The sequence below is a fragment of the Chinchilla lanigera genome, unplaced genomic scaffold (genome assembly GCF_000276665.1).
Source record: "Chinchilla lanigera isolate Chin_1 unplaced genomic scaffold, ChiLan1.0 scaffold00009, whole genome shotgun sequence".
Classification (NCBI taxonomy): domain Eukaryota; kingdom Metazoa; phylum Chordata; class Mammalia; order Rodentia; family Chinchillidae; genus Chinchilla; species Chinchilla lanigera.
Window position 1 is genome coordinate 30279796 of NW_004955410.1, and position 14000 is coordinate 30293795.

Consider the following 14000-nt stretch of genomic DNA (forward strand, 5'->3'; position numbering starts at 1 on the left):
GGCCTCAGCATTCTGGGCAAGCACTCTGCCACTGAGGTATCCCCTGTAATGCTGAAGGTTGCTCAGCATTCAGCAGAGGCACTCCAGTTCCTGGCCTCTTCACGCCATTGAACTGATTAAAGCCCAGCTCCTGGTGCAGACAAAGGCTTGTTAACACAAAGCACCAAATCTTCTCTTTGGAGAGGCCCTTCCTGACACTGTGCTTGCATAACAATAATTAACAAGATGGAAAATGCAATTTTAGTTTGTTCTCTTGGTGTTGGAAGTTGAATTCAGCGCCATGAATATACAAGACAAGACTCTATCATGGAGCTATACCCCAGCCCCCATTTTTGTAATAGATAAAACCAGTCTGTTTAGAACTAGTACTTTGTGAGTCATGGGGTAGAAATAATCATACATGAAAACTTTCCAAAAAAAAAAGGAAAGGATTGCTGACTCCATATCTGGAAACCACAAGCAGGCTACTCTCATCTTCTGTACAGCTAGTAGCTTGGAAGATTCTGGACAATTACTCATACTTTTGAAAGAGCCTTCTTTGGAAAACTGAAGGCAAAAGTTCATTTGTGCTTGGATTTCTCTCTTTAAAAGGGTCATCTGTTGGAATAAGAAGTCAAAGGCTATTTTGACTCTCCTACCCGCTGCCTCTGGGAGTGGGAGTTATAACTGATATACATTTTTTAGAGCAATGGAACTGTTGAAATTTCAATGACTTAACAATTAGGGTACATGAATGAACTTAATGGTACTGAACTTAATGTACTTAATGGTATTTAATATGTTTAAAAATGGTAAATTTTTTGTTAAGTGTATTTTACCTTAATTAAAACAATGATTTCAAAAATTAAATGTATCTGGGCTGTCTGGAGATTTAGGGAGTGCATGGGAGTGAATGTTATGTTTTGCTGAATTGGTAAGACCTCAAAAAGTTTCGCTGAAGTGCTCTGGAATATTTAGAAAATCTGCTTTGGTTAGCTCCTTTTGACATGATTTACCATATCCTTACCTTGCCAGATAACTGACCCACTAATTCAGACGAAGGTGAAGGCTGAGTATCTCTAGTCCATTAGGCAAAAACTTTAAGCCACACCTACGCTAATTCACAGACTAGGGTCCTAATTGAACTCCTGCCGCCAGGGCAGACATAAGTGGAATCACAATCATAGAATTTCAACAAAGTAATTGATTTTCAGAGTCATTTAGTTAAATGATCACTTTCAAGCTTCCCTTTTATCCATCTTCTATGCCGATCTTATCCACTTTCCATCTTCCATGATTTGAAGCTGACAAGAAACTTCCCATAATTTCCAAGAGGACCTAAGCAGAGTTAGCAAATGCTTTGTTCCCCCAAATTTCCAACCATCCTTTGCATTTCCATCTCTTGGTGAATGCAAACTTATTTGTATTAAATAAACTATTTCCCCCTAAAGAAAGCTTAGTTATATTCTGCATTATAATAGCATTAGATATACTTGATTTAGTTTATTTTATGAAATGTATTAATTTTTTATAACAGGAAAGGAAATATTGTTAACCAGATACATCCTTCCCGGACTGAACTGCAAAATTTGCCCTTCAAGTTGAGCATCTTTGAATCCAAAATCTGAAACCTTTTGCCGACGCGATGGCATGGGTGAAAAGTTGCATATCTGACCTGATGTGATGGGTAACACTCAAAGTACAGGAGTGCTAAAAATATTGTATAACATTACCTTTAGGCTATGCGTAGGAGGTTTTTATGAAACGTAAAACCATAAAACATAGTTTCATGTTTAGACATTGGTCCTATTTTGAGGATATCTCATTATGTATATGCAAATACTCCAAAATCTGAAAACAAAACACTTGTCATTGTAAGCATGTCAGATGGGGATCCCTTCTTAATAGGAAGATCTTGAAGACAAAAAAATGGCAGTTCAGGTGTCTGAGTGGTACTCATTCTTGATGGAGATAGGCCTGACAGACATAAGATGTCAGCATTACCCATGTGTTATCTCAAACCCTGGTGGATCTATTCACCTACCCAAAGGCCCAGCTAGGCAGTGAGGCCTGAGATTGTGGTTCTGTAGAATCTTGGGTGGTTAGGAAGAAGGAGGAGATGAAAAGATGGCCTCAGGAAAGCAGCTCAAATACCTGGGCCAGGTCATTTTGACTGTGTTAATGAGCTGGAGCAAAAGGAAGATCCACTATATTAGAAAATATTATTTTTAAATTAAGTTTATGCTTTTCTTATTGCCAAAAGATTCCTCTTTGGTACTTACACTTTAGGGAGGACACAATGTCAAAAATATCCTGAGATAACCATTTTGTACATTATATATTTTTTTACTTTTTCTATGTGTATATTGTTTCTTACAGCCGTAAAAACAAGCGTGATTAGTGATAGTTGGAATGCATGCATCAGTGGAAATATTCAGTAATTTGGTTTGGAAATGATCTCCTAGGACAACAGTTGTCTTGGGCATAAGAAATCTTCTACAGAAGGCAGAACTTTGGATGATCCTTTGATGTGCTTGGGTTCAAGGCTCAGGAGTACTTTTCTGAACGTACACCAAAACCTCCAGTTTTCTCAGGAGTTCTTCAAAGAAATCCTAAAGGATCATTTGAAGGGAAAGTGCACCTTTGTATGTGGCCCCGACTGCCTTTCTCAGACTTCTAATTCTGTTGCTTTCCTTTTTCTTAGATGGAGAGACAAATGTCAGTGAACTCCAGCATCATGGGGATGCAAGGTCCAAATCTCAGTAACCCCTGTGCTTCTCCCCAAGTCCAGCCAATGCATTCAGAAGCCAAAATGGTAAATAACAGCCATCATCCTCCATTTACTATTTCATGACTTTTTCTTTTGATTTCTACCCTGACTCAACACTATCAGTTAAGCCACCTAGAGGGGTTCTGTCTTTGTTTTGGTGAATAGATCTTTCTCTGGAAAGGCAGTTCAGAGACTGGCTCTGATTCAAGATATTGGTTACTGGCATCAGATAAACATGTTCCAAGCACTGCGGTGATATGTGATGTTAAAGAAAGGGACATTTAGAGGTTTTGGGAGATCCACAGGAGCTGGGGTAGGATATGCTCAAATATGTTTGCTCACCATGTGAAATAACAAAAATAATCCAGTGTTCCAACACCTTCCTCAAAATAGTATAGTTTCAAATCCAGTCTTCCTGTTCCCATGTTATTAAAACAGACCTTTGATTCTTAAGCACAAACTGTTATGGAAATATCTTATATTTCTTATGGTCGTCAGATGTGATGTTGATCTGAAGGGATGAGAGCTTTATTTTCTTTCCACGTATACTGAAAATCATGACGTCGGGTGACAACCTTCAGTGATTATTAATATGTGACATTTGTATGCAGTGAGATCAGCCTTTCCAATGTCAGGGGGTAGATTCATGCGTCTGTATTCTCTTAAATAGGATTAAAAGCAGTGCATGTCTGTCACTGAAATATAAACTTGCTTGTACTATTTAGCAGCTTCTTGACCTGAGGAATTAAATTAGGTTCAGATAGGTCATTTAGTTTTTATGTTGTTAAATTCGGATACCACAGTTAGTAAAGGATCAAATGACTGCAAAATATACCATGCAAATTGTCTGTATCTGATACTTGATAAGATGGTGTTTGCTAGAAGGTGGAGACTTATCTAGCCTGCTTGCTGACTGGTGGGTTAGGGGCTATATTGGTGTATAGGTGCTTATGACAGTTCTGAAGGTCAGCCACCAATTCCTGCCCAGGGATGGAATCAGACCTACAAACTTCCTTTCTAATGTCAGCAAGAGGTTTTCTTGAAGCCTGCATTGGTCACTTTCTCTTGGAAACTTCATTCATTTGATGGGCAGCTTCTTGACCCGAGGAACTGACTGAACACCAGTGCTGGCTACTTTGGGCAAATAAAATCTGTGGTCAGGAGAGCTCTCTTTGCTGGGCCACAGCTCTGTGATGTGCCAAATGGCACCAGTGCCCACAGCAGAGCTCGTTAAATCTTTTTGGAATCGGCAAATATTTTTTCAACTTAAGCCCTGTGGAGCCAAACCAAATACTTGCTGGCAGAATAAAGTTCAAACTGGCATCTGTTTTGGAGACCAAAGTAATGCCATTTACCTTTTTTATTTTAAGGAAAAATAAAAAATGAACTGTGAAGGTACTTAAGGAAAAACAAAATTAAGTTCTTCATGCATGGAGAATAAGTGTTCTGGGTCTGGGTCTGGGTCTGAGTCTGGGTCTGGGTCTGGGTCTGAGTCTAGGTCTGGGATGTTAAGCCCTAGTTGGATGATTCCTGAATCTTATTTGCCTCGGGGTCTGTATTCCTTTTCAAATGGGACCTTCCAGATAAACTTTAGAGGGATTCTAAAATGTAATTCCAAACCAAATTTCTCTGCCAGTTGATTTTCACTGGATTTTATGACACCACTTGACTCAGAAATGCTCTGACTTTTTTCTTGCTGACAAAGAAGGAACATGCTTCCAAAGGTAGTACAGGTTATAATTATTTGTGTGTATGAAATAAATCATATGATATGGCAAATTAATAGTGAATAATGTGAGCTGGAGACAAAAGGGAATTGATCCGTACTTATAAAAATAGTGTTACCCACAAATGTTTGCCGACTTAAATTCACTGAGCAAGCACACTACTTTGCTGATTCATGTTCTAAGTAAGTATTTCCAGGCCCATGATGTCTGGGCTAATGAACTTGATCATGGAGTTGGAGGCTCAGGGAGCACAACTGAATCTTATTTGCTAGAAGTTGGAGACTTATCTAGCTAATGAACTTCATTAGCTCCCACTTCTGCTCACCGTTATTGCCAATACATTAATCCAAAGGGGGAATTGGTAGTATTGGCCACTTACATTTGGAAAAATAGCATTTACTTAGAAGTTTGGGAAAGTGTGAAGTGAATTTTAACGCCATTCAGCATCTCTCATTCTGCTTGCTTTTTTTACTGGAGAAACCAGTTATTGCCATCAACTAGCCGTACAGTATTTTCGAGCAGCTTTTGGGGCTGCTCAGATGAAAAGCTTTTATAAAATCCCAAGTAGTGAAAAAAAAAAAAACCAACAAAAAAACCTTCCATGATTTTAATGTCAGCCAGAGCCTCCGCAGGTTTCTCTGAACTATGGGCTTTGTTATTCTATGCCTAATTTTCTTCCTGTGTAAGACTGGAATGGATTCCAGATTTCAGCTGAGACTCTTGTTTCACTGTTTTCAAGGACTTTTCCTAAGGTCACACACGGGCTATTGTGATGAATGCACTCGGCAGGGTGTGTTCTTAGAGCACACAAGTAACCAGAGAGCTCCGAGGGAGGTGTTGCCCACTCCACAGCCCGACAGCCGTGCTCTCCTAGGAACACTGTGTCTTCATGTTTATTTCCAACTCCCCATTGGCTCCTGACAAAAGCCATCATCCCAAGTCTCTCGGGAAACTCAGAGTCTTAGAGGAATACAAACACTTATGACAGGATTGCTTTCCATGCACAACTGTGCTAGAGGCTCCCAGATTAGGGACTTCCCATCAGAATGCCTTTGTTTTCATTACATGAAACCAGTCCTTTTTGTTTTGGAAGAAAGTAAACTGGGTGTTCTTAACCAGCTCTCAAATCCATTAATCTGGTCATCCTAAATCAAGAAGCACACATACTAATCTTTTGATTTAATGTGCATTAGTATCAGTGTACTATCTAAGATAGTTTTGGTTATTTTGATTGATTATAATTTAGTGTTATGAATTCTTCTTTTTTCTGCAGAATTACACCAACAGAGAGATGGTGTCACTGTTGTACAAATGTACACACATATTGGGGTTCAACTGGTTCATGCGTCTGTATTCTCTTAAATAGGATTAAAAGCAGTGCATGTCTGTCACTGAAATATAAACTTGCTTGTACTATTTAGCAAGCTTTTCTCCTTTCTAACCCCAACAAATACTAGGTTCTTCCTCCCAGAGTCTTGCCACTTGGGTGTCTTATGTGGAAATGCCGCTCAGGAAGTTCACTGGATACTTGATGGAAATTTTTAATATTCAGTGAGGAAAATGAAGAGAGGAGGGGAATGAGCCTAGAAAGATGGGTAAAGGGAGGAAGGAGACAGAAAGTAGGGAAGTACAAACTTCAGTGGGACAGGTTCCAGTCTCTGCGGTGTGTAAGTAACTCTGCCATGATGTTCATGGTATTCTCAGAGTTATACAGACTTGTGGTCATTTTACTTTGTGGGAATAAGACCAATTTTGTCTAGTTTTGAAAGAAAGTTTTGTTTTAAAGAAATTGATAATAAGCCAGCATGGTGGTACAACTGTACCTATAATCCCAGCTGCTCAGGAAGATGGGGCAGAAGGGTCCAAAATTGAAGACCAGCCTGGGCAATTTAGAGAGATCTCATCTTGAAATAGAAGACAAAAAGGACTGGTGATATAATTACTGCTTTCCTAGCATGTTTGTGGTTCTGGGTTCAATCTATAGAACTAGAGAAAAAAATCTGTAATAAACTTGGGCACTCAATAATCAGTTGGAGATTGGAAGGATTTGCCTATATACCTGTTTTGTGTCTCACTAATGATGAGATGACTACTACCCTACAGAAGATTAAAATAAAGGGTAGCAGGTAAACAACTATTTTCAAGGCTAAGGAGACCCTGGCTCCTGTCCCTAGATTGTACCTTCAGTTTGGACAGGGTTAATGAAGGCTACAGAGTATTGATACTAGGAAGGAGGTAAGTATAGTTGTGCTTGACTTTGTTCTCAACATTATGATGAAGTCACCATGTTACAACTGAGACAAAAAGGCTCTGAGAAGTTTAAAAACTGACTCAGTGTCACATCACTTAGCAAAGGCTTAAGTCTCGTACTTCAGTGACAAAGCTTTTTGATCTTTTAAAACATAACATTGATCCTTTAGACAAAAATGCCACACAGCTACCAATGTCAGTAGCTAGTGGATTAAATCAAATTCTTGGGGACTGAACTCATGACCCCCTTACTGAGTTATATCTCCATCCCTTTTTTATTTTTTATTTTGCAACAAGGTCTTTTTCAGCCTGAACTCAAACTTGCCATCCTCCTGTCTTAGCCTTACAGAGTTAAAAATCAAATTATTTTATTTGTATTTAAATCAAAATAGGGGTCAAGGATGACAAGAATAGCTTAGACCTCCAAAAGCCTGGAGAAGGGGAATTGTTAATAGTATTGAGTTGCCTCCAGTGGTTTACCAGAGCTTTGGCCTCATTACCTGACCCAGCTCACCGTCTGGTTACGCAAACACACTTCTGGCTTTTCTTATTTTACATGTGTCTTTCTCCCATTTGATTGAGTGGACTCCTTGAGGATAATCCTTGCATCATGCAGGTGCCTTGAATTGTGATACACTCCAAGAATGAGACCTGAATTTAAATGAGTAAAAAATAGGAAGGAACCACACTGTAGTAAGGAAAGGGAATGGGATGGATGGTTAAGGGGCAGAGGTGAGGCTGAGAAGGAGAGGATAAAAATAGATAAATTCCAAGCCAAGCAATCAGGTTATGAAGAGTAGCTGAATACATTTAACTTCTTTGAAAGATATCTGCAAATAACACCTATCATACTTTCTCCTTGAGAGAAAAGCAGTATGTGTGTTATTTTAAACAATAGATGTTGGAATATCATTGTCTTCCTAGGGATTAAGAGCAATCCATAACTAGGGCGGTTTCTTCCATTGAGATGGGCTGGCCATGCTATATTTTGGTCAGTGATTATTAATATCTCCTCTATACTTAAGCTTATAGTTAACTGAATAAATCCATAAATACCTGCATTAATGAATGAATGAGTGAAACCAAAAGAAACTGACAGCCGATGCCTTTTAGAGATGGAGGATAAAGCAACAGAAAAGGACTCGTCCAGGCTCCAAACTCGGGCCCAGGACTGTGATTTTTCAGTCAACTGTACTGATAAATTACGAACAGAACTTCTGTTGGTTCATGATTTCCTCCTTGCAGACTGGCAGACAAGAACTAGGGTAGTATAGTGAGAAGTCCGTGGTTACATGTCCACTTTGTTTTGAATGTCAACCTGGGTGTGTTTGTGTTTGGCTTTCCCCTCCCTAATTATCGAGCTGGATGACTGTTTGCCTCTGGTGCCCCCGGGCCACCCACTGTCCAACAGATAAATCACAGAGAAGCCTGATTCCATATGGAGCTGGCTGGAAAGCGTATATACATGAAAAGACAGTCTCCAGGTAACATCTCCCTGGCACTCTTGAGAAATGCGGCTCTTCGATTTCCCTCTTTGCTTTAATTATCCCCAGCTTCATTTCCTAAAAATGCACGAATAAAAAGCAGTGAATGAATAGACTGTCTACTTTGCAGAAGCTTTGTGGCCAGGCAGGAAGTGCTGTTGACTTTAAGGAAGCTCTCATTAACTTCTGAATCATGCTAGCGGCCATGTGTCCCTATAACTAGTAATCAAAACATGATGATGAACAGAACTAAGGTGGCCACTTTTTTCAGAATCCTTTTTCCTCATGGCTATGAAAACCGTTGTCCAATGGGCAGATGAATAGGAATTATATAACATTTCTGACAACCATAACAACCTATGCTTTCACTAATATATATGATGCAGCCCAATGCATAGGCAATTTGCCCTCCTAAAGCACCATGGTAGACAATTGTAGTTGTGAGCCAGGTGTGCTAGTTCACGCCTATAATTCCAGCACTCAAAAGGCTGAGGTGGGAGGATCACTTTGAGTTGGAAGCCAGCCTGGGCTACGTAGTTCAAGGCCAGCCTGAAGTGCATAGTAAAACTCTGTCTCAAAAAGACAAAAAAAACCCCAGAAAAACAAGTAAAAAAATTTAAAAAAAGGGAGAATTTCAGGTCTCAACATCAATTAAGCACTTATATGTGTGGCAGGAACCATGTTAAGCATCTTGCAATATATTCTCATTTAGTCCTGGTGACAATATGATGAAGGAGATACAATTCTTCCTCTCATTTTCTCAAGGATATGCTGAGAACTTGAGTAACTTGTGGAAGCACGCACCACTGGTAAACGTAGTGCTGACCCATGAACCCAGGCATTGGGCACTTGGTCCTGGACCTTAACCATGTTTTGCCACAGTAGGAGTGATCATCCTGTGAGTTTATGTTAGTAGAGTGTTTTGCAAATTGGAACATATTCCCATGTAGATTGTTTTATTGGAGTCTCATGGCAACCCTGAAGGATCATAAGGAAAATATTACTATTCTCATTTTATAGACACAAAGAGGTCAAGTGACTTTTCTAGCATCATACAATAGCACCCCAGAGCTGAGCTCAGGTCTTCTTTGACTTTTGTCCCATTTCTACTCTATCGTGCTGTCCCTTGTGTTCCCATGGTGACTTATTCAGAATAAAACCAGGCTTTTATAAAAACAAAGGTTGGTTATACGAAGTAAGATGTGCTCAGGTCCAGGCACCTCTTAATTTATGCCTATTAAACTCTAGGCCTTATCATCTGAATGCTCTGTATTTCTGTGTGCGCCAGACAGGTTCTGAATTTGAGCTTAGGCATTGTTAAAGAACTGAAAGCAACAACACTCAGAGTTAAGAGAAGGCCCAGTTCCTTCTTCTTGACTGAAAATATAAGTTTTATCTGCCATTGCTACTTTTTGTAAAAAATTTCATGTAGGAATATACCATGTCTCCTTTTAGATAACACCTAAATGATCAGATCATGAGATAACTGGTAAGAGAAGGGGTAGTAGCCATTTATATTTCCTCAGAACAGAAACGGTTCCTATTGAATTTATATTCCATGTGCTGGTCAGAACTCTAAACACGTGAGATGATACATTTCATTATGTTTCTCTTCAGAACGAAAATTTATGGAGATTATTATCTGTCATTTGCCAAATTCCAAAGTAGGAAAGGGGTTCAGGATTGTTTTAAAAGCAAAATCCTTTTCTTTGAGGAGCAAAGCCCTAGAGTTCAAGTTAATAACAGAACCTAGATCCTGATTTTTCCAATTTCTTGACTTTTGTTCTCCATGTGCGAGTCAGGAATTGAAGGGGAAAGTCATCTGCCAGCCACCGTGTACCCCTATCCCAAGAACACTCTTCCCTGAAGGATTTTTCTGCAGAAGTTAATTAGTGACCCCACAAGGAGTGTAATCATTATCTACTGCAAACATGTACTAATAAAAAATTTAAAATTGCAAAAAAAAAGCACATGGAGGAGAAGAGGGTCAGAGAGCTTTCCTCTTTGTCAGCTGGGAATTGAAAGAAACTATTAGATTGGCTGGAGGAATGGGCTCAGCTCTCTGATTCTTCTTGAGACTTGTTGGTCCTGACAAAAGACCAGCAAGCTACTATTATCTGCCAGCCAGTGTATGAATATGTGCAGACTAGTTTATCTCTTGGCATCTAATACAAATTGCCTTCATTTTGCCTGACATCAACCAATGTTTCTAGGTCTCACCAGTGTGTGGTTGGGGCTCATGTGGCTCATACTTTCGCTTCTGGAGATCTGCGCTGTGCTGGGTGTATGGTGGTGGGTGAACCCTCTACTCATGCAAGCACAAAGGAGTATTGAAACAGATGTCATTTCCATCACATCTCTTCCCTGGACTCTCTCTTCTCCACCCTCACAACTGGCTCCTCGTGCATACACTAGGGCGTTCTCCTAGGAGTCATTGTCGTCCCAGTTTTGTTTCTTTTTCTTTTCCCTGGTATCCACCCTGTTTCGGTCACCATGGCAATAGGTGAAATATAATCCCGATATTTGTTCACTACCTCTGTCATCCAGCCCAGCACGTGCATTGCTGGGTCTTGTTTTTGTGTTTATCTAATGTTCTCAAGCCTAAGATCAGACACATCTGGGCAAGGACACTGCACATGGTCTGGTTCAGAACATCCCCTCTTAACAAGTTTTCAAGTGTCTTCCCTGTGTCTCTGTATACATGTGCACACGTGTGTGTCCCTGTCTGCTTTGGAACATTGTGCAAATAAGTTCAGCTTGTGTTAGAAAAGCCAGGGGGAGGAAAGGGAATTTAACAAATCTTGTTACAGGGAAGCTCTGCTTTGTAGAGATATATTTTAGTCTTTTTCTTGGAATGTATGCAGCTTATACTTTCCAAGATTTTTGCCAGCACAGCTAGTAATGAAAGTTTGCTTTGCACTTTGCAAAGATCGCCCTGCCTTGATTTGGTTTTTTATGTGGTAAGTACAGTGGATCTGTCAGGCTTTGAGGTGGGTGGATGCTGTGACACTGGAGAAGATAGAGGGCAAAGTTTTCTTAAAAGTTTGGGATTTTATTTTCTTAAAAACAAAAGAGAATCAATATTTCAGTCTAAAAATAACAAAAAAATACATTTTCTCGGTGGATATCCTTTTAAAATTCTCTTTATCCTGTTAGTTTAAAAAGCTGGCTAGAGAGTGCTATGTTATAGCTATATTTGCATCAGCATGAATTAGAGGCATCATTAGGTTTTTAGCAGAAAGTGTGTTTCAAGAGGACGAGATCCCATACAGCTGTGGCTTCACGTCCCAGAGATGAAAAGCATGACAAGACAGGCAAGTCAGTAAACTGACTTCAACATAATGCTGGGATGTGCAGTGTAAAGAGCATGCTTGGGTAGATTTGCAGACTTGGCAAAGTATTTCACTTGCATCCTTTTCTGGGGCACCCTTCCATCTTCTGGCACCCTTCAGAGGAACACACCACACCCATGCCTTCATGGCACGAGAGGCTCTGGGCTGGTGCCTTGTCCATTCTAGCCCCCTCCCTTTCACTCACCTCTGCACACCAAGATCCCTCTCTAATAGCCCATCCTCAGAGCCTGGCATTTTTCTGAGGCTGCCTTGCTCTGTTTGTTTTCTTTTTTGGTACTGGGAATCATACTCAGGACCTTGAGCTTGCCAGGCAGGCGCTTCTACCGCTGAGCTATATCCCCGGCCCTGCCTTGCTCTGTCTGGCTGCCTTGCTTTTCCTCCCCTATCTCTGCTGCGTATAATCCTCTTTCACCTCTGCAAACTCCACTCCTCCTTTTGTCCAGACTCAGCGCAAATGCATGCTCCCTGTGAAGTCTTTTCACCTGAGGGAGATGCACAGAGCCAGGCTTCCTGCAGTGTGGACTCCCCTGCATCTTGTCTGTCTCCTCCTCCTGGAGTTTCACGATGTTATAGCTGTCTTCATACCTGCTTCCCTGACAACCTGTGAACTCCTTGAGAGCAGAGGCCAGTTTGTTTCTGCTCCATGCCCCCACTCAACATCCTTTCTTCATTCGCTAGGTTCCTGGTAGATGTTTATTGATAGAATGAAGGAAGGAAAGTCTGATAAACTGCTGCAGATAGAGGTGATTTACAGTAATATATCATCTCAAACTGGGTGCTTTTTCGTGTGTGTGTGTGTGTATGTGTGTGTTAAATTTCAGGGAGAACATAGGATTTTAACTCAAATGATTAATGCACAAATGGTAGAGATCCAGGGGCCATGATAAGTGGATGAGAGAGCTGTTTGAACAGGTGGGAATCCTTCCCATAATTGCTCACATCCCCGCACTGGAATCTGGAACCCGGAACCCTGACAGCCAACCCAAGAAGAGTGCTATGTATGGTGTGACATGATGCTTTCTTTGACTCTGTAGTGCTGAAACCTCCCTGAAAAAAATGTTTCTCTCCTCTCCATTTTCCTCTCCTCTGCCGTTGCTTCTCCTCCCCTCTCTCTTCTTCTCCCCGCCTCTCACTTCTTTTTTGTTGCTTGCTATCTTACTACGTTGTGTTGATTGGCCTCTAACTCCTGTACTCAGCGATCTTCCCTTCCCAGCCTCCTGAATGACTACAGCAGGTTTTCTTACTCGCAATTACTACTGGAATTCAGAGAACTGGTGTTGGGGCAGATTATTCTCCTGTTGTTGTATTTTCAAATTTTTATTCACCAGATATACCATTCATTCTACTTCTGTTCTCTAAGACTACATACATACCTTGAAATATGCCTACTAGCTTTTGGGGTTTTTTGTTTAAATCACTCTTTTGCTTGGAAGCAGTATTTTATTATAGTTATTTTTCCTAATCTCTCTCTGAGTTTTACACTTATTTAACTTGTTTATTTCAAAATTACTGGCTTTCTTAGGAATATTGATGTCCCTGTTTTATCTTTTTTATTTTAAAGAGAAAAGAACAAAAACAAAATAACAAAAAAGATGAAAACAAAAAACATGAAAACTATAAAAATGATGCAGAATTTCAAAAGAAGATGATAGGAAATCAACAATGGTTGTTGCATTACCTATTGTTATCTTTAAAGTAGCTGCTCAGATTACCAGATATAGGCATGCAAGATTGATCAAACAATTAAACATTAACTGTTCCTTTCAATAAACCAATAGGAATTACTAGTACAATTATCTTAGCTATCTTGTGTATGTATATATATATTTCCCTTCCTTCTTTCTTTTTTCTTCTTTCCCTCATCCCAGTTTTTCTTTCCTATTGAGCAGTTTCTTTCCCTTTCATAATATCTATTGTACCTTTCAGTTTTATTTACCCTTTCAGGTTCTTCCACTAGGGAGACAATATGGTGTTTACACATGCAGGTCTGATTATCTTTCCTTTGTCAATCCAGCCAAACCTTTGTTTGTTTAAATATTTACCTGAGTATCTCCAGTAAATGAAAGATTTGTATGTCATTCACAATTGGCTGAGGTAGGATTATTTGGATCCAGCTCTTATTCCACTTTTGACCAATCAGCCCCGACCATTTTCATTTCATTAGTCACCATGGGAATTTATATTAAACTTTACCGTCATTCCTAGATGGTTAAATGTTGTTGAATTCATTCTCAAGCTGGAAAGACAAACAAGAAATGTAAGCAGTTTAAGTCCCACGGAGTGACATGAATGTTATTTTGAAGTTGAGTGAGTCTTCTGTTAACCAGGCTGTAACTTCCTTACTAGAATCTGGCTCTTCAGAAGGAGGAACCCCAATGCCTGTCACAGAGTTGGCACAAAATATCTATTTGTCAAATGAATGAATGTGAGTGATCGA

General features: G+C 39.9%; 1 protein-coding gene across 2 annotated transcripts in view; it reads left to right on the forward strand.

The window, feature by feature from the left end:
* Positions 1–14000, forward strand: part of Creb5 (cAMP responsive element binding protein 5) — a 388897-nt gene that overhangs the window by 296831 nt on the left and 78066 nt on the right. For both annotated transcript variants that reach the window (XM_005377470.2, XM_005377471.2), the window contains one exon: positions 2684–2794. In XM_005377470.2, coding sequence (XP_005377527.1) covers positions 2684–2794 — 111 coding nt within the window. The remainder of the gene's footprint in view (positions 1–2683; positions 2795–14000) is intronic.